Source organism: Mesoplodon bidens (genome assembly GCF_964165515.1).
Source record: "Mesoplodon bidens genome assembly, chromosome: 4".
NCBI classification, from domain to species: Eukaryota; Metazoa; Chordata; class Mammalia; order Artiodactyla; family Ziphiidae; genus Mesoplodon; species Mesoplodon bidens.
In genome coordinates, this window is record NC_138160.1 from 143,145,526 (window position 1) to 143,168,922 (window position 23,397).

A 23,397-nucleotide genomic window follows, 5' to 3' on the forward strand; every position below is an offset into this window, starting at 1 on the left:
ATGCGGCGGGCCCTGCAAGTCCGGTGGCTGCGCTCGGGTTCCGCGGAGCCCAAGGGCCGAGGCGGAAGTGGGGCGGCCACCCGGGGGGCCGAGGGCGCGAGGTCGGCGGTCGCGGGGCGCCAACGAGGGGCGTGGGATTCAGGAAGGGCTCGTGCGCGGCCATAGGCCCCGGGGGAGGCCAGGCCAGGGGTCCGGTGGTCCGAATATCCAACCTGGAAGATGCACAAGAGGAAGGGACCACCGGGACCCCCGGGCCGAGGAGCCGCCACCGCCCGCCAGGTGAGTCTGTACCCCACGGCCCGGCCCAGGGGACCCTTCCCACCCTTGTCACACATTCAAGGGAGGGCCCCACCCCCAGGGGAGCCAGATCTCCACCCCAGGTGAGCCCCGGTCCCCGCCCCCCTGGTTAGGTTCGACCCCCAAAGTGCGGCCTACTGGCCCCTGCTCCCCAGCTTCTAGCTCCCTCCCAGGGCTCGGGGCCACCTGTTGCCGCAGCAGCTCCAGTCCCGGAGGGGAAGGCCTCGGACCTGGGGTAAGAAAGACAGTTATGGGTCTCCTGGCCTGATCACTCGTGGAACCCTCGCATCAGCCTGGCCAGGTCAGACTCTTTTATCCCCATTGTACAGATGAGGACACTGAGACCCAGAGAGGTGAAGACACCTGCCCAAGGTCATAAGGATTAAATGCTTGGCCAGAGCTAAGCACAAATCCAGAACTGCTGCCATGAGCCCACTGAACTGTGGTTGGGCCCCTTCTCCCTCCCTCACTGCCTTTACCCCAGGCACTGGGAGAGTTTGATTTTTCTCAGCTTTGATGGAAGGAGCTCAGGCCATAACTTAGTGCCCAGGTATTACAGTCTGAGTGACCTGAAGTTCCCTCCTGGCTTCTACACGTTGGACACTTGGCTTCACCACTCTAAGCCTCAGTTTCCTCATCTGTAAAATGGAGCCCCTAAGAGTCCTTATGTCACAGGATAGTCACGAAAATTCATTGAGATAGTTTATGGAAAGTACTAGAACATAGCACTCAATAAGTGTTTTCATCATCATTATTACTATTAGATGGAGACATATATGATTGCCAATATTTGGCCATTTTTGATCCAAAGAAAGGGGGGTAATTTTGTGTACTTCAACCTGATATTATCACATCATGGTTGGTCCTTAACCAGGATAGGATAGGAAGACAGGCATGTTACACAGCAAAGCTCCCAATTCCAACTTCTACGTTGTCTGGGCTTCTATTTGCTCTTGACGCCTCCAACCTTCCTTCATGACTCGCTCTGCAAAAGATGCTGGAAAGGAAAAACGAAGGTGTGCAGAGTGGCTTTGCCATGGGGCAGGGTGTGGGGCCTTCCTTCCCCACTGACCTTGGCTAGCAGCACATCATGGGTGTGGGCTCAGAGCGGGCAGTTGGGTCTCTCTAGCTGCCCTTTGCCCCATGTTGATCTGTGCCAGAGGGCCTGCCCACCTTGGGACATCTGTTGTATTCTGGGCCTGTTCTGGCCTCCTGGCACTCCCCAGGGAAATGACTTGCCCCAGCTCTGGGTTCCCTTCCTTCCAAGGGGACTCCAGGTCCATCATGGCTGCCTCTAGCTAGCTGGGGTGCATCCCAAGGTCTGACTGAACCCCCATTGTTCCCACAGCTGGGCCTGCTAGTTGACCTCTCCCCAGATGGCCTGATGATCCCTGAGGAGGGAGTTAGCGATCAGGAACTGGAGGCTGAGTTCTTGGCTTTGGTGGGGGGCCGGCCCCAAGCCCTGGAGAAGCTTAAAGGCAAAGGTAAGACTCTCAACACACCCCTGAACATTTTCTGAGCTCCCTCTGTGGGCGGGGCTTGGAGCTGGGCTCTGGGGCGATGGTGAAATGGAAACAGAGAAGGTGCCTGCCCTTCTGGCATCCACAGTCTGGGTAAGAGTTAAGCAATCAACTCTGGACCCAGAATGAGGGTTTGAATCCCACCTTTGCAACTTACTGGCTGTGTGACTTGATGAATTCCAGCATCTGTGTGGGCCTGTTTCCCTGTTTGTAAAATGGGAATAATGACCACACTTACATCACAGGAGTTAATCTTCTAGTGTTCATCAGGCACTTCACATAGGATGTGTCATGTCCTCCAACCCACTGTTCCGTGATCGGGGCTGGGATAGGGAAGGCACAGAGCAATGGGGGAGACCTGTGAGCTGGACTGGGATTCCCGGAGGAGGCACCTGCAGTGGGGAGAGCCAGGTGAAGAGTGGGGGACTGCTTCTGGAGGGTGGGTCACAGCACATGCAGAGGCCCTGGAGGAGATGGAAGGGGCCAGGGGACTCTGCAGTGGTCAGGTGGGGCTGGAGCTCGGGGCAGACGGAGCCTTTACACTTTCTAGCTAATGCAGTTGATACTCGTTATTCATGGATTCTGAATTTGTTATTTCACTTACTAGCTTAAATTTATTTGTAACCCCCAAATCAGTGCTTGTAGTACTTTTGCAGTCATTCACAGAAGTGTACAGAGCTGCAGAAAACTTGAGTCACCCGATGTGCACGTTCCCAGCTGAGGCGACACTCCGCCTTCTTGTCTCAGCGCATAAATAAGTGTCCTTTCTTTGGTGTGTTTAATGCCACATTTTTCTCTTTTTTGTGCTTTTTGTTGGTGATTTTGTGAATCCATATGGCCCCCAAGCGTAGTGCTGAAGTGCTGTCTCCTGTTCCTAAGCCTGAGAAGGCTGGGATGTACCTTCTATATAAGCTTCATTCAGGCATGAGTTATAGTGGTGTTGGCCTCGAGTTCAATGTTAACGAATCAACAGTGTATATTAAATAAGGTATCTTTAAATAGAAGCACACATAAGACAAGGTTATGTATTGGCTGGTTGACAAAAATGTGCCCCAGAGGCTCACGGGAACCTAATGCTGTATTTCCTCCAGGGACAATGGTTCAGTATTCGCTCATTCCATGTTTGCAGCAACTTTATAGCACATGGATACTGCGGATAACGAGAATAACATGAACAACAAAATGCTGACAGTATGCTGTTCTAAGAGCTTCTTTTACCTTTAGTCCCCACAAGCTACCTATGAGGGAGAGACTGTTGTTGTCCCCATCCAACAGATGTGAAGACTAAGGCCCAGAGAGGTGAAGTGACTTGCCCAAGGTCCCACAGTGAGAAAGTTGCAGATCTGGGATTCCAACTCAGGCGGGATAAGGAAGAGATGAGACCAGGGAGATTGGCGGGGAGGGGGATCATGCCTGGCTGGCCCGAGGGCAATGGGGTGCCATGAAGGGCCAGGAAGGGGACATGCTGCCCCACCACCTGCTACCCTATTTTTTGGGGCCGTGGGTGAACAGGATGGGAGACTGGGGACTCTTGAAGGATCCCGGTCCAGCTGGGGCCTCCCCCTGCCTCTAGGTCCCCTGCCCATGGAGGCCATTGAGAAGATGGCCAGCTTGTGCATGAGAGACCCGGACAAGGATGAGGAGGAGGGGACGGATGAGGAGGATGTGGAGGCTGATGATGACCTGCTGGTGAGCACCCAGGATGGGGCAGGGGACCTCCCTTCCATTGCTGCCCCATCTGGCAGGCCCTCACGACTGGCCCCTGGCTGTGTGTCCCTCTAGGCGGAACTGAATGAGGTCCTTGGGGAGGAACAGAAGGCTTTGGAGTCCCACCCTCCTGTGGCCCAGGTATACCTCCGAAGACACTGGTCCCTGCAGCCCGGGGTTCAAGGCCTTCTTCTTCCCCTCTCAGCCATGGGACCTCGCTCAGGTGGCGGGATGCCACTGAGCCCCAGTTCTCTGCCCTGGGAAATGGGATGATGATTTCTGCCCCTTTGGGGTTAGGGTAGCAACATGCCTGGTATACAGTGGGTACTCAACCAAGGAAGATGTCAGGGCGGGCCCAAGTGGGGTCACTGCCCAGACTGTGTGCTCGGCCCCTCCCACAGCCAAAGGCCACAACCCCCAGCCCAGGGTTGGAGGCCACCTTGCAGGAGAGGCTGACCCTCTACCAGACAGCGATCGAAAGCGCCCGGCAAGCCGGAGATGGTGCCAAGATGCGGCGCTACGACCGGGGGCTTAAGGTGAGCGGGCAGACGGGAGGGTGCTGGGACCTCACCACCCAGCTCCAGGCCCCTCCCAAACCCACATTCACATCTTCTCCCAGACACTTGAAAACCTGCTGGCCTCTGTCCAGAAGGGGAAAGCCATCGATGAAGGGGACATCCCGCCGCCTGTGGCTGTGGGGAAGGGCCCAGTGGCTACGCCCAGCCACATCCCAGCACCCACCCAGCCGGTCCCTACGAACCCACCGGCCCCAGATTCCCGGGTCATCGTGGAGGGTCCTCCTTCAACTGCCCCAGCCTCGTCCCTGGTCTCTGCTAAGCCCCAGCTGCCCTCAGGTAGGCCAAGGACAGGGCTGGGCTGATGTGGGATGGGCTGGGTATTTATTCAGTGGTAGGGCGCTCTGCGGGGTTGCCGGCCTGACACTGACTGTTAGATATTTTTAACACCCTTCCCTCCCCGGAGCCTACTTTCCAGGGGGGACATGAGCTCACAGAGACGTTTTGTGTGTGTGGTGGCAGTAAAATATATTTAACAACACATTTGCTATTTAACCATGTTTCAATGTGCAATTGAGAGGCATTTGGCTTATTCACAATATTGCTCAGTCATCACTTCTGTTTTCAAAACTTTTTCCTCACCCCGAACGGAAACTCTGTCTCCATTAAATGCTAACTCCCCATTCTCTCTCTCCCAGCCCCTAGTAACCACCATTCTACTTTCTGTCCCTATGGGTTTGCCTCTGTAGACATTTCACATAAGTGGAATCGTCAGTCCACTCTTTGCCCTCCTGTGTCTGGCTTCCTTCACTTAGCATAATGTTGCAGTGTGTGTGTCAGAACTCCATTCCTTTCTATGACAGAGTAACATTCCCACACATAGGGTTTTGGGGGGGGGGTTGTTTGTTTCTTACAGAAACACAACATTATTTTATTAGTCACTGTAATTTTAATCATGACCTCTATTTTTTTTCACATCGGCAATGTTCAAAATCTCAAGACCTTTTAGGTTTTTTTTAAATTTTTGTATAGGAGTATAGCTGATTTACAATGTTCTGTTAGTTTCTGCTGTACAGCAAAGTGAGTCAGTTATGCATGTACATATATCCACTCTCTTGTAGATTCTTTTCCCATACAGGTCATTACAGAGTATTGAGTAGAGTTCCCTGTGCTTTACAGGAGGTTCTTATTGGTTATCTATTTTATATATAGTAGTGTGTATATGTCAATCCCAATCTCCCAGTTTATCCCTCCCCCCCTCCCCCGCCTTACTCCCTGGTAACGGTAAGTTTGTTTTCTACATCTGTGACTCAATTTCTGTTCTATAAATCGGTTCATTTGTACTCTTTTTTTAGATTCCACATATAACTGATATCATATGATATTTGTCCTTCTCTGTCTGACTTACTTCACTCAGTATGACAATCTCTAGGTCCATCCATGTCACTGCAAATGGCAGTATTTTGTCCGCTTTTATGGCTGAGTAATACTCCATTGTATATATGTACCACATCTTCTTTTTTCTTTTTTTAAATTAATTAATTAATTAATTTATTTATTTATTTTTGGCTGCGTTGGGTCTTTGTTGCTGCGAGCAGGCTTTCTCTAGTTGTGGCGAGCAGGGTCTACTCTTTGTTGCAGTGCACGTGCTTCTCATTGCCATAGCTTCTCATGTTGTGGAGCATGGGCTCTGGGCGTGTGGGCTTCAGTAGTTGTGGCACATGGGCTCAGTAGTTGTGGCTTGTGGGCTCTAGAGCACAGGCTCAGTAGCTGTGGTGCACGGGCTTCGTTGTTGCTCCATGGCATGTGGGATCCTCCCATACCAGGGCTCGAACCGCTGCGCCACCAGGGAAGTCCCTGTACCACATCTTCTTTATCCATTCCTCTGTTGATGGACATTTAGGTTGCTTCCATGTCCTGGCTGTGGTAAATAGTGCTACAATGAACGTTGGGGGTGTATGTATCCTTTTTTTTTTTTTAATATCTTTATTGGAGTATAATTGCTTTACAATGTTTTGTTAGTTTCTGCTGTATAATAAAGTGAATCAGCTATATGTATGCATACATCCCCATATCCCCTCCCTCTTGCGTCTCCCTCCCACCCTCCCTATCTCACCCCTCTAGGTGGTCACAAAGTACCGAGCTGATCTCCCTGTGCTATGCAGCTGCTTCCCACTAGCTATCTGTTTTACATTTGGTAGTGTATATATGTCCATACCACTTTCTCACTTTGTCCCAGCTTCCCCTTCCCCTCCGCATGTCCTCAAGTCCATTCTCTACATCTGTGTCTTTATTCTTGTCCTGCCCCTACGTTCTTCAGAACCATTTTTTTAGATTCCGTATATATGAGTTAGCATACGGTATTTGTTTTTCTCTTCCTGACTGACTTCACCCTGTAGCATGTATCCTTTCAAATTATGGTTTTCTCCGGATGTATGCCCAGGAGTGGGATTGCTGAATCATATGGCAGCTCTATTTTTAGTTTTTTAAGGAATCTCCGTATTGTACTCCATAGTGGCTGTACCAATTTACATTCCCACCAGCAGTGTAGGAGGGTTCCCTTTTCTCCACACCCTCTCCAGCATTTATTGTTTGTAGATTTTTTGATTCCCGCACATAGGGTTTTGAGTGAATAATTCCCAAGCCCTCAGCTTGTCTGTCTTTCCTATAAAACTCACCTGCTGGAGGATGCACCTCCCAAGAAGTTTCTTTCCCCCAACCTCCCTTCTCCCCCTTTAAGAAAGGAACATGGGGATCTGCCCCAGGGGCAAACGCTGCCCTGGTGGGAACCAAAGAGATACTTGAAACACTGGCCTGGGGTTCAGAAAGTGAACCCCTGGTCTCTAAATCCTTCTGCAGCCAGGCTGGTTTCTAAGCTTTTGTTTTTGGCAAAGTTCAAGGACGACTATCAGAAATCATCACCTGAGATTCTCAGCTGAAATCATCAATAATTTTTCATAATGGAGTTTTTGGTATGTAGCTGGGCAGGGGCTCTGAGAATCATGTGACATCACAATAATAAGACTGTCTCTTTCCTTCTATTTGTTGATGTGGAGCAGGTTTCTCTACATATTAAAAACAAAAAAGGAAAGTAGGAAAAGAATAAACAAGGAAACAGAGATAAATCTTAGGAGGTGGACCCAGCCACCACCGTGTCAGCAAGAGCTGCCTTGCCGATAAAATTTTACTCTTAGTATATAAAAATTATTTGTCAAAAAAGCTCAGTATATTTAGGCTTTGCTCAATTTCATGCTGATAATAATTGTAACAGTAATTCTATCCTGGAAGAAAAATTCTATAACACAGAGACTTGCGATGGCAGTAAACAAAGCCAATCAGATGTCAAGGTGTTGGGGAGAGGGGTAGATAAATTAGGAGTTTGGGATTAACAGATACACACTACTATATATAAAATAGAAAATAGGTAAACAACAAAGACCTACTGTATAACACAGGGAACTGTATTCAGTATCTTGTAATAACCTATAATGGAAAAGAATCTGAAAAAGAATAAGTAAATAAATAAATATAAATAACTGAATCATTTTGCTGTGCACCTAAAACTAACACAATGTAGTAAATTAATTATACCTCAATTTAAAAAAAACGTTAAGGTGTTTTAGACACCTCTTCCGACAAGTCCTCCAAAACTAAAGCAGTGGGTCCAGTTGTCAGTCTGAAAAAGTACAATGCATGCTGTTTTTCAGGTGTTTCTAGGATTTCTGGACACTGGGTGGTGTATCTATTGTATTTTTTTTTAATATACTGACAATTGTACCTATTGTTTTCAATTTAGGGATACTTCCCCTAAAAACTGAGCATATTGTTTGAAACTGTAACTAACATACTGTTTAATAAGCCATTTAATCCTGTTTCCCAACTTTGCTGATATAGTGCATAGATGTACATTTAAATGTACGATGGGGTTGTCAAAAAAAGCCTTTCAAGTACCCACATATATCATGTTATGATACAGTTCTGTGGGAGACGTGGATGTAAATAAGGGAAGATCTGAAATTCCCGAGTGCTAAATGTGAACCCTGGCATATATTTAAATAGTAACTGTTGGTATATAGTCAAAAGAAGATCTGAAATTCCTGATTGCTAAATGTGAACCCTGACACATATTTAAATAGTAAATGTTGGTTTGTGTTGTTTCAACCCACTGACTTCGCAGTAATTTGTTACAGCAGCAACAGGAGACTAATAAAATAGCAAAAAATAATTTTTACCTTTTTCTATATATTTTTCCCCAGTCAGTTTTAAGTTTGCTACTTTTTATATAAGAAATTAAAAATTTTTACCGAGCCAAAAAAAAAAAAAAGTAAATGTTGGTATATAGTCAAAAGAATTGAAAGCAGGGACGTGGAAAGGTATTTGTACACTTGTGTTCTTAGCAGTATTATCCACAATAGCCAAAAGGTAGAAGAAACACAGCGTCTATTGACGGATACAGGCACACCTCGTTTTTTCCAGTTTTTGCTTTATTGTGATTCACAGATATTGCGGTTTTTTACAAACTGAAGGGTGGTGGCAACCGCACTTTGAGCTAGTCTGTTGGCGCCATTTTTCCAACAGCATTTACTCACTGTGTGTCTCTCTGTCACATTTTGGCAATTCTCACAGTATTTCAAACTTTTTCATTATTATATTTGTTATGGGGATCTGTGATCAGTGATCTTTGATGTTACTGCTACAATTTGCTAAAGGCTCTGTTGGTAGTTAGCATTTTTTAACAAAATATTTTTATACTAAAGTATGTACGTCGGTTTTTTAGACATAATTCTATTGCACACTTTATAGACTACAGTATAGTGTAGTCACTTTTGTATGCACTGGGACACCAAAAAAATTGAGTGGCTCACTTTATTACGGTATTTGCTTTATTGCGGTGGTCCGGAACCAAACCCGAAATATCTCAGAGGTATGCTTGTAAACAGATAAACAGATGTGGTCCATTCATGCAATGGAATAGTATTCACCCTTAAAAAAGAAGGAAATTCTGACACCTGCTACAACATGGATGAACCTTGGGGACATTATACTGAGTGAAATAAGCCAGTCACAGAAGGACAGATACTATATGATTCCACTTACAGGAGGTCCCTAAAGGAGTCCAATTCGTAGAGACAGAAAGTAGAATGGGGGTTCCCAGGGGCTCAGGGAGAGGGGATAGGGAGTTAGTGTTTATGGGGACAGAGTTTCAGTTGGGGAAGATGAAAGAGTTCTGGAGATGGATGGTGGGGAATGTTGCCCAACAATGTGAATGTACTTGATGCCACTGAACTGTACACTTAAAAAGGGTTAAGATGGTAAATTTTATGTTGTGTGTATTTTAGCGCAATTTGAAAAAATAAAAAGGGAATATTGGTGAGTTTCAAATCACCATAGTAGTTAGGATACATTTGATTTAAAAGAGTGGTGTGTTGGTTTTCTTTATCGAATGTCAATATTTGGAGACACTGGGAATGACAACCCTTGCTACTTTTTCAACTTAAAATGAAAAGTTTTCGATGTCAACTTAAAAATGTGTAAGGGTACATAAAGTTTTCCAGAATTCTCTTGGGGGCAAAACAGAAATGGCTCCAGAGACTGACAATCATGCGGTTGAGTCCCCATCATGCCATCTTCAGGCTGTGTGACCTTGGGGAGGCAGTATCCCCTCTCTGAGCCTTAATTCTCAAATCTATAAGGTGGGCCTAAGAACAGTCTTTGTTGTGAGAATTAAGTAGAAATGGTTTGCGTGCTGTTCCCCCTCCCAGGTCCCTGCAGCCCTGGCCCCCTGGCCCAGTTGCAGAGCCGCCAGCGCGAGTACAAGCTGGCCGCCCTCCGCGCCAAGCAGCAGGGAGATACCGCCACTGCCGCAAGACACTTCCGCGTGGCCAAGGTGTGCCCAGACTGACGGACAGGGTCAGAGGGAGAGGACAGGATGCTCCTGACATTGTGTGATGGCAAAGAACAGGGGCTCTGGAGTCAGACAGATTTGAATCCTGGTCACTCCGTAGCTGTAGTTTGCTGCACCTCTTGAAGGCTCAGTTTACCCTCTCTGTGAAATGGGCATAAGTGTCTGGAAGAGGCTTGAGCAAGTTGCTGCAAAGAAAGGGACAGAGCGGGGAGTCCTCTGTTGTGGGCAGGACATAGGGACTCCCCTCAGGGTCCTGGCCCCCAGCTGCAGCCTCTTCCCCTGATCTTCCTTTTCCCAGAGCTTTGACGCTGTCTTGGAGGCCCTGAGCCGGGGGGAGCCTGTGGACCTGTCACGCCTGCCCCCTCCAGCTGGTGAGGACCCCACCCTGCCCACCCTCCAGGACTGCTGGAGGCCTCCACGAAGTTCTTTCTAATGCTGCCGCCCCTGTTGGTCAGGCCCAGGGACCCCACCCTCAGGCCAGGCCAGCCTGGTGGGGGAAAGGGCGGCCACAAGCAAGCCCCCCATCGGACTGGACCTCTCTGCCCCCAGACCAGCTGCCCCCAGACCCACCATCACTGCCAACACAGCCTCCAACTCCTGCCGTCGTGCCCTCCATGCCAGGTAGGCTTCTGGGACCCTGTGGGGTGGGCCAGCCAGAACAAGACAGTCTCCCCACCCCTAGACTCTTAACTCTACCCCCTTGTCTGGCCCAGAGGTTCCTGCACCCCCAAGGACTCTCCTGGAGGCGCTGGAGCAGCGGATGGAGCGGTACTGTGTGGCCGCGGCTCAGGCGAAGACCAAGGGGGACCAGCGGAAGGCTCGCATGCACGAGCGCATTGTGAAGGTGTGTGGAGACCAAGTGGGCGGGTCGGCAGCCCCTCGAAACCTTGCCCAGGAAGCCCTAACACCTGCGTCCCCTGCAGCAATACCAAGATGCCATCCGAGCCCACAAGGCTGGCCGGGCTGTGGATGTGGCCGAGCTGCCTGTGCCCCCAGGTAGGCCCCGCCTCCGGCCCCTACCCCTCTAACCTCTGAGCCTTTGCAGGTGCTATTCCTTCTGACTCTGCAGTCTCAGGGAACCAATGGCTTGCACATTCAGAAATTCTGCAAGCTTGTTAGACAGTTGGTAGCTTAAAATCAGTCACAATGGGAGAGTTTATACCACGGAAATTGGCAAGCACTAAAAATCAGGTTTTATTTGGAGAGCCTGTTCACCAGCCCACCACTGCCTGCTCCCTCCATTTCTTCTTTGTTTTGACTCAACTCCTTCCTAGTCATCAGCTCTCAGTTTTACAGATCCCTGCTTAGCCTCCCATCAGCCCCCCAGTGGGTAGGAGGCTTCCTCTGGGATCTCAGAGCTGCCCGTGTGTCCCCCATGAGAGCAATTATGTGTCTGCACCTTGGTCCCGTGGGAGTCCCTCCAGGCCCAAGACTACCTCTTATGCCCAGCACACTACCTCACACAGTGCTTGCTTGTTGGAGTCTGGTCAAGGCCCAGTCGGGGTCAGGCAAGAGGAAGGGCAAGAGGGAGGTTGGAATGGTCTGGCCATCTCCACCCAACCAGCAGCATCTCCTTTCTTACATGCAAAGTAGACTCAATGGCCTGAGGCTCCTTATCGGGGGAGGAACCTGAGTCTCCGCCATTATGGTGTTGGCCTCTCCCTCCTGATTGGGTCCCAACTGGCCGCCCAGGCTTTCCCCCGATCCAGGGCCTGGAGGCCACTGAACCCACCCAACAGAGCCTGGTGGGGGTCCTAGAGACTGCCGTGAAGCTGGCCAACCAGGATGAAGGCCCAGAGGACGAAGAGGATGAGGAGCCTAAGAAGGTGTGAGGGGCCGGGGCCTTGGGGTGAGGCAAGGGAGTGGCAGCAAAGCCGAGCCCCAGCAGTCCTGGCCTTGAGCCAGAAAGAACCGGCTACACATCGGGGCCCTGCTGCCTTCTGGCTGTGTGGCCATGGGCAAGTCGTTTTGCTCTCCGACCCTCGGGCTCCTCCTCTGTAAACTGAGCACAGTAATAGTCCCTACCTCCCAGGGCTATTGCAAAGATTCAGTGTGAACAAGATCATATGTTGTGTTCAGTGCTGAGGAAACAGAAACTAAGACGGTCAGTGTTGTCAGTGTCGGGCCCTGACCCTTTGGGGAGTGGACTCATCACAGGTGCTGGGAAAGCTCTGACTTCCTCTCTATCCCTCAGCAGCTCAACAGCCCTGCAGCCCCCACAGCCCAGCCCAAAGCCCCACCTTCAAAGGCACCCCAGTCAGGATCAGCCCCAGCAGCCAAAGCAGCCCCCAAAGGCACATCCACCAGAGGTAGGTACACCTGCTCCACCTGGGCTGCCTATTGCCTGGCCACAGGTTGGGCAGCACCCGCAGACGCCCCTGTGCCCACAGCCCAGCAGCAGCTGGCCTTCCTGGAGGGCCGCAGGAAGCAGCTCCTGCAGGCGGCGCTGCGAGCCAAGCAGAAGAATGACGTGGAGGGTGCCAAGATGCACCTGCGCCAGGCCAAGGGGCTGGAGCCCATGCTGGAGGCCTCACGCAACGGGCTGCCCGTGGACATCGCCAAGGTGAACGCTCTAGGCCTGCTGGACCTTCCCAAGCACTCACCCTTCAGGCTCGTGCCACTTAGCAGCCATGTGACTTAGAGTGTATTAATCAGCATCCAGGTTAAGCTGCTGAAACAAATAGGCCTCCCCAAGACAGTGGCTGAAACAAGACAGACATTTATGTTTCTTGCATGTAACATTCAGGGCATTCTGGTCTCTAAAAGACAAAGCCCTTCAGGGCCCAGATTCTTTTATCTTGTTGCTCTGCCGCACCCTAGGTCTTGTCCACATGGTCACAGTGGTTTGATGCCTTGTCTGCATCCCGGCTATGAGAAGTTACATGGAATTGTCATCACTTCTGCTTGCCTCCCATTGGCCAGAACTGAGTCACATGGCTACACCTAGCTGCAGCAGAGACTGGGACATGTAGACTACATGTGTGCTGTGTGCCCAGGCAGGACTCCATTACTAGGGAAGAGGGGATGGGGATCAGACTTGGAGGAAAATGGATAACAGATTCTGCCATTTGGGGCAGGACCATCCACTTCTCTTTGAGCATTACTTTTCTCCTTGGGAAAGAAGGAAGAACAGAGAGAGGGGATGAAGCCATAGTCAGGAAAGGCCTCTTTAAGGAGGGGTGACGTTTTGGCAGAGACCTGGGTGGGCCTGCTCCTTGCTGACCAGCAGACCCTACCTCATGAGCCTCGTCCTCCCCAGGTGCCACCCGCCCCTGTCAACAAGGACGACTTCGCCCTGGTCCAGCGGCCAGGCCCAGGTCTCTCTCAGGAGTCTGTCCGGCGCTACGGTGAACTCACCAAGCTCATAAGGCAGCAGCACGAGGTGAAGGGGGATTCCCTGCCCAAGTCACTACAAGGGCATGGGCCCCCAACCCTCCCCTCACTTTCTTCTGCTCCCTCAGATGTGCCTGAACCACTCTAACCAGTTCACCCACCTGGGCAACCTCGCTGAAACCAGCAAGTAAGAGGCCCCGCCCCCATCCCCACCAGACATCTGCACCCCCAGCCCGCCCCTGGGACCCGGGACCTGAGCAGGGCCCTCTTGCCGGCAGATTTGAGAAGCTGGCGGAGGACTGTAAGCGGAGCATGGAGACGCTGAAGCAGGCCTTTGCCCGGGGTCTCCCCACACCCACTGCTCGCTTTGAGCAGAGAACCTTCAGCGTCATCAAGTAAGGCCCCTGGGACCCCCCCAGCCCTTTGGAGAGGGGTTTGTGCTCCCCGGAAGCCAGCAGAGGATTTGCCTCTGGAGTAGAGTTTGGGGAGCTGGTGGGATCACAATGTGTGCAGGGGTCCTGAGGCAGACGTGACACGCGAGTGAAGGATGGCAGTAGGGTGTTGACAGTGACACACTTGGAAGTGGGGATGATCTAGTGACTGCAGGCATGTGCCTGGTCCCAAAGGCCTGGGCAAGCCTGTGGGATGGTGATCTTGGTCCTGCTCCTGTTAAGTCTTCTTACACCCCAGGGAGTTGGGATTGTTTTTTCCCACTTGTAGATGAGATTAGGTGCAGGCACTGGGATAACCTAAGATCACCATCTAGGATAACTCACAACCCTTACCCCGGCCCCCCTACATCTGCATAGCCTGGCTCCCTATCACTTCCTCTCCTCCCACTGTCCCCACTTCACTCACCTCCTGCAACATAGACCTCTTTTTGGTCAATCAGACACACCAGCCGTGTTCCCACTCAGGGCCTTTGCACCAGCTATTTCCTCTGCTCAGACTCTCTCATGCAGGTTACCATGTAGCGGCCTCTTGACATTCAGAGTCACCTGTGATGTTACCTCCCCTGAGAGGCCCTCCCTGATCACTCTGTCTAAAGCAGCCCCTCCTGAGCACACTCCACTCTCTCCCCTGTTTTAATTCTCTGCAGAGTTGTTGTTGTTTTGTTTGCTTATTTATATATTCATGGGTCATCTGTCCACTCAGCTCTAGCCCCGGCTCCATGAGCAAAGGCATGGGGTCTGCCTCATTTACTTCTGTATCCCCAGCAGTGAAGACACTGGCTGGCATATAGTAGATGCTCAAGAAATACTGTCAAAGAAAGAGAAGGTCCCACAGCAGCTAGGGCCACTGGCTGGTGCAGAGTAAGTCCCAAATAAGTATGTGCAGGGTGGAGAAAGGACTCAAAAGGTAGCCAGTGGTGGACCTGGATAGAGAATTCTGTCTGGTCCTAAAACTCAAGCCTAGGCGCTGAGACAGCCCTAAGAGACTGGGGGGAGGGCAGAGAAGGCGGGCAGGCAGTGGCACTGAGGTGCCTCTGTCTCTTGCCCGCCCTCCTGGAAGGATCTTCCCTGACCTCAGCAGCAACGACATGCTCCTGTTCATTGTGAAGGGCATCAACTTGCCCACACCTCCAGGTGAGGGGGCTTCAGGCAGGGGTGGGGCCGTGGGATCCACCCCTCTGCCCAGCTCTGACCCTCATTTGCCCACAGGGCTGTCCCCCGGTGACCTGGATGTCTTTGTTCGGTTCGACTTCCCCTATCCCAATGTGGTATGTGGGGAGCTGAGGAGGGACGGGCTCAAGCCCCATCAGGCCCGGGAGTGAGTCTGGCCGGGGTTCAAGGGCAAGCCTCAGCCCCTGACCTTTTTCGCTTCCTGTCTGGTCACAGGAAGAAGCTCAGAAAGACAAGACCAGTGTGATCAAGAACACAGACTCCCCTGGTGAGCCTCGGGCGGGAAGCAGCCCTCCTCCGAAAGCCCATGAGACCATAGCCTGACCCCTCCTTCCTCCCTCCCTCCTTCCCTGGGCAGAGTTCAAGGAGCAGTTCAAACTCTGCATCAACCGCAGCCACCGTGGCTTCCGAAGGGCCATCCAGACCAAAGGCATCAAGTTCGAAGTGGTCCACAAGGGGTAAGCTGGGGCCACAGGTGCTGCATGGGCTCTAGAGGAGGGGGAGCTTCCCTGGGCCAACCATCCTGTCCCCTCTCACACACACAGGGGGCTGTTCAAGACCGACCGGGTCCTGGGCACAGCCCAGCTGAAGCTGGACGCCTTGGAGGCAGCATGCGAGGTTCGGGAGATCCTTGAGGTGAGAGGTGGACATTCGTCTGAACGCTCCGGTATGGCCGTGCCGCTCAGGAACACCGCCCAGGTGCTGCCTGCCCTGAGCCCCCAAGGGTCCCCTCTGCTGACCCAGCCCCTCCCCGGGAGCCCCAGACCTCCCTGCTACCCAGCCTTAAATACCCTCAGCACCCTGCTCCATTATGAGCAGCTGGTGTGTCAGCCATACCCATGGACTCGTATTTTGGAAATTGCTTTGGTCTCCCTGAGCCCAGCCCTGAGCCTCCAGCCACTGCCTGCTTCCTAACAGGCTCCCCTCACTCCCACCCAGGTCCTGGATGGTCGCAGGCCCACAGGGGGGCGGCTGGAGGTGATGGTTCGGATTCGGGAGCCACTGACGGCCCAGCAGTTGGAGACGACAACTGAGAGGTGGCTGGTCATCGACCCCATACCAGCAGCTGTGCCCACAGTGAGAGCCCTGCCCATCGGCAGCCCCAGGGAAGGAGGGAGGCTTGGTTCAAGGGGGCCAAGGCTCACAAGACTGGTTCTGTCCTCTGAAGCAGGTTGCTGGGCCCAAAGGGAAAGCCCCTCCCGTGCCTGCTCCTACGAGGGAGCCAGGGAACAGGTAGGTGGCTGGGCCTGGCTGTGCTGGAGAGAACCCCCTTCTTCTTATCTCAGCCTGTCCTGGACAACTTCCCATCAGGCACAAATTGGAGCATGTCTCTCCCCTGCTTCAAGACCTTTCCTGGCTTCCCTTCTCCTGGAGCATCTAGTTTAAACTCCTCAGCTTGATCTTTAAGACCTTTTGTGATCTCCGTCAATATGTCCAGCCTTCTCTCTCCCCACTTCCTCCTGTTGGTTCATGGATACACTTAGTTTTCACTGACCTCTGGGCTTCTCTGGGTTACAATGTCCTGAGCATTGTATCCCTATCCTACAACCCCTATCCCCACACTATCTCCTTGCTCCTCTGCCCAACTCTGACTCCTTTGAGTCCCAACCTGGCTCTCACCTCCTCCAGGAAGCCCTCCCTGACACCTGGCGTCACAGTTGCCTGGGTGTACAACCATTGTCCCTATTAGGTTGTGGACTCGGCAATACAGGGGTGGGCCTGGCTTGTCTCCCACTGTTCCCCAGTGCCCAATGTGTCTGTTGAATTAGTGGGGTCGGGGATGGGAGATCCCTGCAGCCCCTCACCCCTCCCCAACCCCATAGATCAGCCCGGCCCCTGCATAGTCTCAGCGTGCTGGCCTTCGACCAAGAGCGTCTGGAGCGGAAGGTGGGTACCCATCCTGCAAGGCTCAGTGGGGCAGGATTGGGGGTCAGCAGGCCCGGGCAGGGCCCTCACAACTCCCTCTGCACACCCCTCCCAGATCCTGGCCTTCAGGCAGGCACGGCGGCCGGTGCCCCCCGAGGTGGCCCAGCAGTACCAGGACATCATACAGCGCAGCCAGTGGCAGAGGGCACAGCTGGAGCAGGGGGGCCCCAGCATCCGGCGGGGTAGGATCTCAGGGATGAGTAGGTGGGGGAGGGGCAAGGCAGGGGGCCCCATCGTGACCCCCTCCCTCCCTCAGAGTACATGGCCCAGCTGGAGCGGCAACTGCAGTTCTACACAGAGGCCGCCCGACGCCTGGGCAATGATGGCAGCAGGGTGAGCCGCAGGCGGGCCGGGCGGGTGGGCATCGGGGGGCCGGGGGGCCAGGGCTGCCAGGGGCTGCCCACTGACCACCTGTTGGCCCCCCAGGAGGCTGCCAAGGAGGCACTGTATAGACGGAACCTGGTCGAGAGTGAGGTGAGAGGCTTGGGTATTGGGGACAGGGTGGGCAGCTGTGGCCACGTCCCCCCCACCCTGACCCCGGCGGCCTCTCCCCTCAGCTGCAGCGGCTCCGCAGGTGAGGGGCCAAAGGGGCAGGCGGCCCCTGGAGAGCCGGGAGCGGGTCCAAGGCCCCGGCACTGGGAGGAGCTAACACGGCCACAGCCTCAGACCAGACAAGCAGACAATCAGTGGACAATCGGCTCTGGATGGACACGTTCCCCTGGCTGGGCCCACCTGGCGCGACTGGAGCCTCCCTGGCAGGGGACGTTGGGGGCGTCCGCCTGTGTGTGCCCCTCACCTAGGCCTGGCCGGGTGGGCCCCTGAGAGTCCGTTTGCACAGCCCAGGGGTGTGCGGCCCCTTGCCTGCCTCCGAGGTGGGAGGGCAGCTAGGACCAAACCTCAAGGGCCCCTGCAAGCACTTTAGTTCCAGCCCGTCCCCAGCCTTAACCCTGACACCCACCCATACCCCAAAGAAGCCACTGAGGCCAGCCAGAGCCCAGCTGGCTCCCCAGAGGGTTGCCCTGGCCCAGCTGGGCCCCCAGGGCTGACACACGGAATAAACAGCCAGGCCATACCTGGCTCACTCTGTCCTGCCTTTGTTTCTTGCTCCTGCCCTCAGTGCCTGGACTGGGTCTCCTTCACAGCTCCCCTGCGGGCTGATGGAGAGGTGCCTGCGAGAAGAGCAGGCTGGCAGGGGGTGTGCCCGTGAAGGATGTGTGCTACGCGCACACTTGCTGCGAGGACGTGTGTGAAGGCCTGTGCACGTGTCATGAGCGTCTGTGGCCCACCTGGGGGGCATCTGCGAGTGTCTCTTCAGCTGGTGGCCCTGGGCGTATCTGGGTTTACATGTGTGGTCAGGTCATACGTGGTGCTGCTTGGTGACCCGTGTGTGTCTCAGGGCCTTGACAGCCAGCCCTGCCGCTCACTGGCCACAGGACCTGGGCCAAATTGCCTGACCCACTTAGCATCCCAGAGCTTCAGCTGCCTCTGCTGGACGCAGGGAAGATGAGAGCCCCTCCCACAAGCTGAAGGGCACCTGATCAGTGGTGAACACTTGAAAGGGCTAGGCTTTTTGTTGTTGTTGTCGGCTGCACTGTGTGGCATGTGGGATCTTAGTTTCCCATCCAGGGATCGAACCTGCGCCCCCTGCAGTGGAAGCGCGGAGTCTTAACCACTGGACAGCGAGGGAGGTCCCGGGCTAGGCTTTATTGTTGCTGTGTCCATCTGCACGGGCAGTGGGGGGGTGTCCAGCAGGGTCGGAGTTGCCTGCACACCCAGTGTGCGAGCTGCACGCTTCAGTCTCTCCCTGGGCTCCTTGTGTGTCGAGGTGGCACCCCTGTCCCAGCATCCTGGCCAGCATGGGTTAGGCGGGCCCAGCTCTCCAGGCCTGGGAGAGCCAGCTCGAGGCCCCAGGTTGGGCGCTGTCTCCTTAGTCCACAGCCCAGCAGAGCCCCAGGTGTCTGGGCTGCTCTACTGGGCCCCTCCAGGCTCAGGGGCCCTCTGCCCGTGGCCGACGTGGGGCTGTGGGTGGCAGCTGGACCAGGACTGGCTCAGGGTTACCCGTCGTGTCCACCACGCGAAGGTGCGGGAGGCCCAGGAAGGCCTCGGGTGCTATGCTGGTCATGTGAAGCCTGTTGGCCCTGGACCGAGAGGTGGGCGTGAGGGCGTTTTTGAGGGGAGGTGCCCCCCCAGGCCTGCTCACGTCCCCCACAGCCCTCCCTTGTCCACCTGGAGCCACCTGGCCCTGCCACCCTCAGGGCACCTGAGGAAGAGGGCACGTAGGCGGGGCGTGCTGAGGAAGGCTTCGGGGCCCACGTGGCTGATGCGGTTGCCCTGCAGGTGCAGCTCCTCAAGGGCCTCAGGCAGGTCGGGGGGCACGAAGGACAGCTCGTTGTGGCTGAGGTCCAGCACCTGGGCAGGCGGGCAGAGATGGTGCCGTGGCGGCCCCAGGCCCTGGGCCACGCATTTAGCCAAGCCCCAAACTGCTCTCCTCCCAGCCCGGTGCTTCTGCCCCCTCCCTCAGCTACTTTGTGGCTGCCAAATCCTGCCCTCAATGGAGGTAAACTGAGTCCCCTCTGGGGCAGGCCCTGTTCTAGGTGGTGGGGGCCCAGAGAGGCAGGGTCCCTGCCTGCTGTGGGAACCGTTGATTCAGTTAATCCCTCACAAAGATGGTGCTTCCTTTACCTCCTTGTGCCCTTCTAACAATTGTTTGCTTATGATTGTTGCTGACTGCTTTCTCCCTAACTAGGATGTTTGTGCCAGGGGCCAGGAGCCGTGTCCTTCTGTGCCCAGTGGCATCTCCAGGACCTAGAATAGTGCCTGGCACCCACAGATGGCCTAAATTATGTGGCATCAACAGCGCTCAGAAAGAGCTAGAAGCTGGGGAGGTGGAGGGGTGGTCGTGGAGGACCAGGTGGCAGGGGCAGCACAGGCAAAGGCCTGGGGGCTGGATCTGTCTTATCCACCCCAGGGCTGGCCTGCAGTGGGAACTCTCTTTCTGGCATCTCAGGGCCTTGCAGGGGAGTTGCTGGGCAGGCAGGCCAGGGAGTGGAGGGGCCGTGGGGACACCTGCGGGCATTCAGTGTGGCCAAGCAGCCCACCCCTGACCTGGAGGGCCTGCAGCTCATGCCAGGTGCCAGGCCCGATGTCACCCACACGCAGCCGGTTATGCGCCAGGCAGAGCTCCCGAAGCTGGTCCAGGCCGGCCAGCAGCTCAGGCTCGAGGGCCCGTAGCTGGTTTCGCTGCAGCTGCAGGGTGTGCAGGCTGGCGGGCAGGCCAGAGGGCAGCAGGGTCAGCTGGTTGCCGGCCAGATCGAGGCTGCGCAGGGCCCGCAGCCGGTGGAAGGCCCGGCGGTGCACGTAGGCGCTGGCCAGGCGGTTATAGGCCAGGTTGAGCTCAGCCAGGCTGGGCGTGGCGGCCAGATCGCGGGCACCCAGCGTGGTCACGCGGTTGTGGGGCAGCACCAGGGCCCGCAGGCGGCGGGGCAGTGCCTGGGGCACGCGGTCCAGCCCGTTGCCGTAGAGGTGCAGCGTGTGCAGGCCCCGCAGCGGCCGCAGTGCCCTGGCTGGCAGCCCTGCAGCCCCCAGCTGGTTGTGCTGCAGCAGCAGGTAGCGCAGCCCTCGCAGGCCACGCAGCCGGGCAGCCTCCACCCAGCGGATGCGGTTGCGGCCCAGGTGCAGCACGGCCAGGGTGTGCGGCAGGCCGGCGGGCACCGCGGCCAGCTGGTTGTGGGACAGGTCCAGGTACTCGAGGCAGTGCAGCTTGCTGGCAGGAGAGAGAGGGTCGGCGTCGGGCTGGGAACCCAGAGTGGGGGGCCGGATGGATCTTGGTGGGGGGTGTTGAGGACTGGTCCTGAGAGACGTAAGCTGGAGATTCCAACTTGGGGGTGATGAGTTGAGAGATCTGGGTAGGAGGTAACCCTGGGGGTGATCAGGGCAGGTTCCAGCCTGAGGGTTAGATGTAGGGGTGACCGGGACAGAATTCTGGGTCTGAGATGTTCATGTGGCAGCCGTGTCGTTGGGTCGTAGGACCGAGGCCCAGGGTGGTTGGAGACAGGGATGCTGCCAGGTGCTTGGCTGAGCCTGGCCCATCGTAGGCGCTCACCAAGTGAGGCCTTGAGTTAGGAGTCATACAGAGGTGGGGGATGGAGGCCTGGGGCCCCCAGATGCTGAATCCTCAGCCCCTACTGCCGGCACGAGGCCGCACCCCCGAACCCCCTGTCCCCAGGCCCCACCTGAACGTGGTGGCATGCAGGCCGCTGTCCGTCAGCTGGTTGTGCTGAAGGTAGAGCTCACGGAGGTGGGTCTGGCGACTCAGGGCTCCTCGGGGCACCTTGGAGATGAGGTTGTTCTGGGAAGGGGGGCGAGCATGAGACTGAGGGTCCGGGACAGAGGGCAGTGGGGAGCCACAGAGGGCTCTTGAGTAAGGGGCGAGGAGCTCGCTTGAGCAAGGCTGCCCACAGAGAGCTTGTGAGCGGCCAGTGCCAGTGGAAGGGACTCAGAGACATTTCTGACTACTGGGTTAACAAGGAGGTGGCGGGGTCCCCCAGGAGAGAGGTGCAGGGAGCCCAGGGAGGTGGGGACTCGGGGATGGTGAGGTGAAGGAGGGGCACCTGCAGGTGGAGCCGCTCCAGCGAGGACGGCAGGCTGGGCGGCACATAGCTGAACCGGTTGCTGGAGAGACTGAGGGTGACGACTGCCTGGGAGCCTTGGAAGGCGTCGGGGGGCAGGCCCGCATTGCTCAGCTGGTTGTTGTGGAGGTACACGGACCTGAGGGGAGCCAGGCTCCGGCCACCAGCCCCGCCCTGGCCTCCCCACCGCCCCGCACCCCAGCTCAGGGCCACCTTCAGTGTGAGTGAGTGAGTGAGTGAGTGAGTGTGTGTGTGTGTGTGTGTGTGCGCGCGTGCATGCTCTCTGCTTCAGTCTTGAGTTCTCCAAACAGAGCATCCAGGGCCCTGTCTCCCCACCAGACCCCCCCAGGGTGGGGAGTGACCTCAGGCATATTTGAGACCCTTGGGGCCTGGGCTGGGCCAGGGGCTACCTGAGCGCCGGCTTCTCCCCAAAGGTGAGCGGGAAGATCTCCGTCACTTCGTTAGCAGCCAGATCCGCAACACGGAGGGAGCGGGGCAGAAACTGGGGGGCCACAGAGAGCTGTGGGAGCAGAGCCGCACTGGTCCTGGTGGCCCCCCTCCTGCACCCCACCGCCCGCTGTCCCATCTACCCTCTGTGCTATATGACCCCAGCCCGGCTGCACCCCTGTGTGTGTGTGTGAGGGGGGCTCACCTTGTTGTGGGCCACGTAGATGTGCTGCAGCTGCGTGAGGGACTCAAAGGCCTCGTCAGGCAGGCCTGTGAATGAGGTGGGCAGCGAGGGGACCGCTGGTGTGGGGTGGGGGCAGGGCGCAGTCTGTGCTCCCACCCAGCCAGGGACTGGCAGAGGCTCCTCCAGGCCCCGCCCCCCACGTCCTCAAAAGCCACAGCCCCTGCCCCCCATCCCCTGAGTTTCCATCCTGCTCAGCAAAGGACAGTGCTGGGAACTGCCACAGACCTGCCCACAGACCGAGCTGGGGAGGGAGAGGGCAGCGGGGACCGTGGTGGGGAGGGGCCGCCTCCCGTTGTCCCCCTCACCCTCGGAGGAAATGAGGTTGTTGTGGAGATTGAGGGTCCGCAAGCCGCTGAGGCGTGACAGCTCGTTGTAGGGGAGCTCCTGGAGCTGGTTGTTCTGTGGGGCAGGGAGGGGGGTGCTCACACCCTGACCCCCGTGACCCTGGGCCCTGCTTCTCAGCTTCCCATCAGCCTAAGCAGTGAGCTCTGACACCCCATCACCCTCTACTTGATCCCAAATGCCTTATTACCTCGGAACAACCCTGTAACCAAAAAGAGAGTGGCCCCCAGTGCCCCATGCACCCCTACAGTTGATCTCAAATGCCCCGCCACGCTGACCCCAAGCAACCCCGTAATCACCAGACCTTGACCTCCTCGACACCCCTAAACCCTCAGCCCTTCCCACTTCCAATATCTATGCCCCCACCTCCTCTCACCGGACAAACAGAGCCCTGCACCCTCTTCAAGGCCAACTCGCATCAGTGCCAAGACCCTCACGCCCAATGCCTCACCCCTGCACGTGGACCCCACACCCCATCACCCTCAACCCAACCACTCCCCAGGCTCCCCGCTTCCCCTGGGAGCCACCCTGCCCCCCCACCCCAGGCCCCACCTGCAGGGAGAGGTGTTGAGCTGCCCTGGTGATGTTGTCCGGGAACACCCGAAGGTCCAGGCCGGCACAGTCCACTGTGTCAGCCCGGGGGCAGGAGCAGCGTGGTGGGCAGGCCCGGGGCGGGGGCTGCAAGCTCTCCCCCAGGTGGGGGAATGAGGCGTCCTCCATTCCAAGGGCGGGCGGGGGCCCGGGCAGCAGCAGGGGCAACAGCAGTAGGCTCAGCCACTGGGAGTTGAGGGACGGCTCAGGGTGTCCCCAGGCTGGGCACCGGGTCACCATGGCGACAGGAGCATCCCCGCATGGAGGGGGGCGGGCAGGCAGGCCCCACCCTCAGACCCTCCCCTGCCCCAACTTACCAT

The 23,397-nt window shown here is 55.7% G+C and overlaps 2 protein-coding genes across 5 annotated transcripts; one reads left to right on the forward strand and one right to left on the reverse strand.

Annotated features, from left to right (window-relative positions):
• Window positions 1-107: 107 nt before the first annotated feature.
• CC2D1A (coiled-coil and C2 domain containing 1A) lies at window positions 108-17,911 on the forward strand. 4 transcript variants are annotated; one of them, XM_081231883.1, is made up of 29 exons: window positions 108-279; window positions 1,646-1,781; window positions 3,391-3,506; window positions 3,600-3,665; window positions 3,926-4,060; window positions 4,144-4,378; window positions 9,802-9,926; window positions 10,243-10,315; window positions 10,494-10,565; window positions 10,658-10,788; window positions 10,868-10,940; window positions 11,637-11,770; window positions 12,139-12,253; window positions 12,335-12,507; window positions 13,204-13,326; window positions 13,406-13,464; window positions 13,556-13,672; window positions 14,790-14,863; window positions 14,939-14,997; window positions 15,116-15,167; window positions 15,258-15,357; window positions 15,445-15,535; window positions 15,839-15,976; window positions 16,068-16,132; window positions 16,723-16,786; window positions 16,881-17,007; window positions 17,082-17,158; window positions 17,252-17,299; window positions 17,383-17,911. In XM_081231883.1, exons 1-29 carry the CDS (start codon window positions 220-222, stop codon window positions 17,401-17,403), a joined length of 2,859 nt encoding a protein of 952 aa, XP_081088009.1. In that variant the 5' UTR covers window positions 108-219; the 3' UTR covers window positions 17,404-17,911. The 4 variants fall into 4 exon arrangements, with proteins under 4 accessions (XP_081088009.1, XP_081088011.1, XP_081088010.1 ...); XM_081231885.1 differs by having other exon boundaries at window positions 16,071-16,132; XM_081231884.1 differs by having other exon boundaries at window positions 12,142-12,253.
• Window positions 17,912-18,524: 613 nt separating this feature from the next.
• On the reverse strand, window positions 18,525-23,397 carry PODNL1 (podocan like 1; the record flags this gene model as incomplete). Its single annotated transcript, XM_081230842.1, is given in 10 exon segments — window positions 18,525-18,963; window positions 19,086-19,234; window positions 19,931-20,588; window positions 21,058-21,173; window positions 21,436-21,592; window positions 21,864-21,973; window positions 22,106-22,170; window positions 22,450-22,543; window positions 23,039-23,355; window positions 23,358-23,397. Coding segments are annotated over 10 exon segments (1,857 nt in total). The 3' UTR covers window positions 18,525-18,812.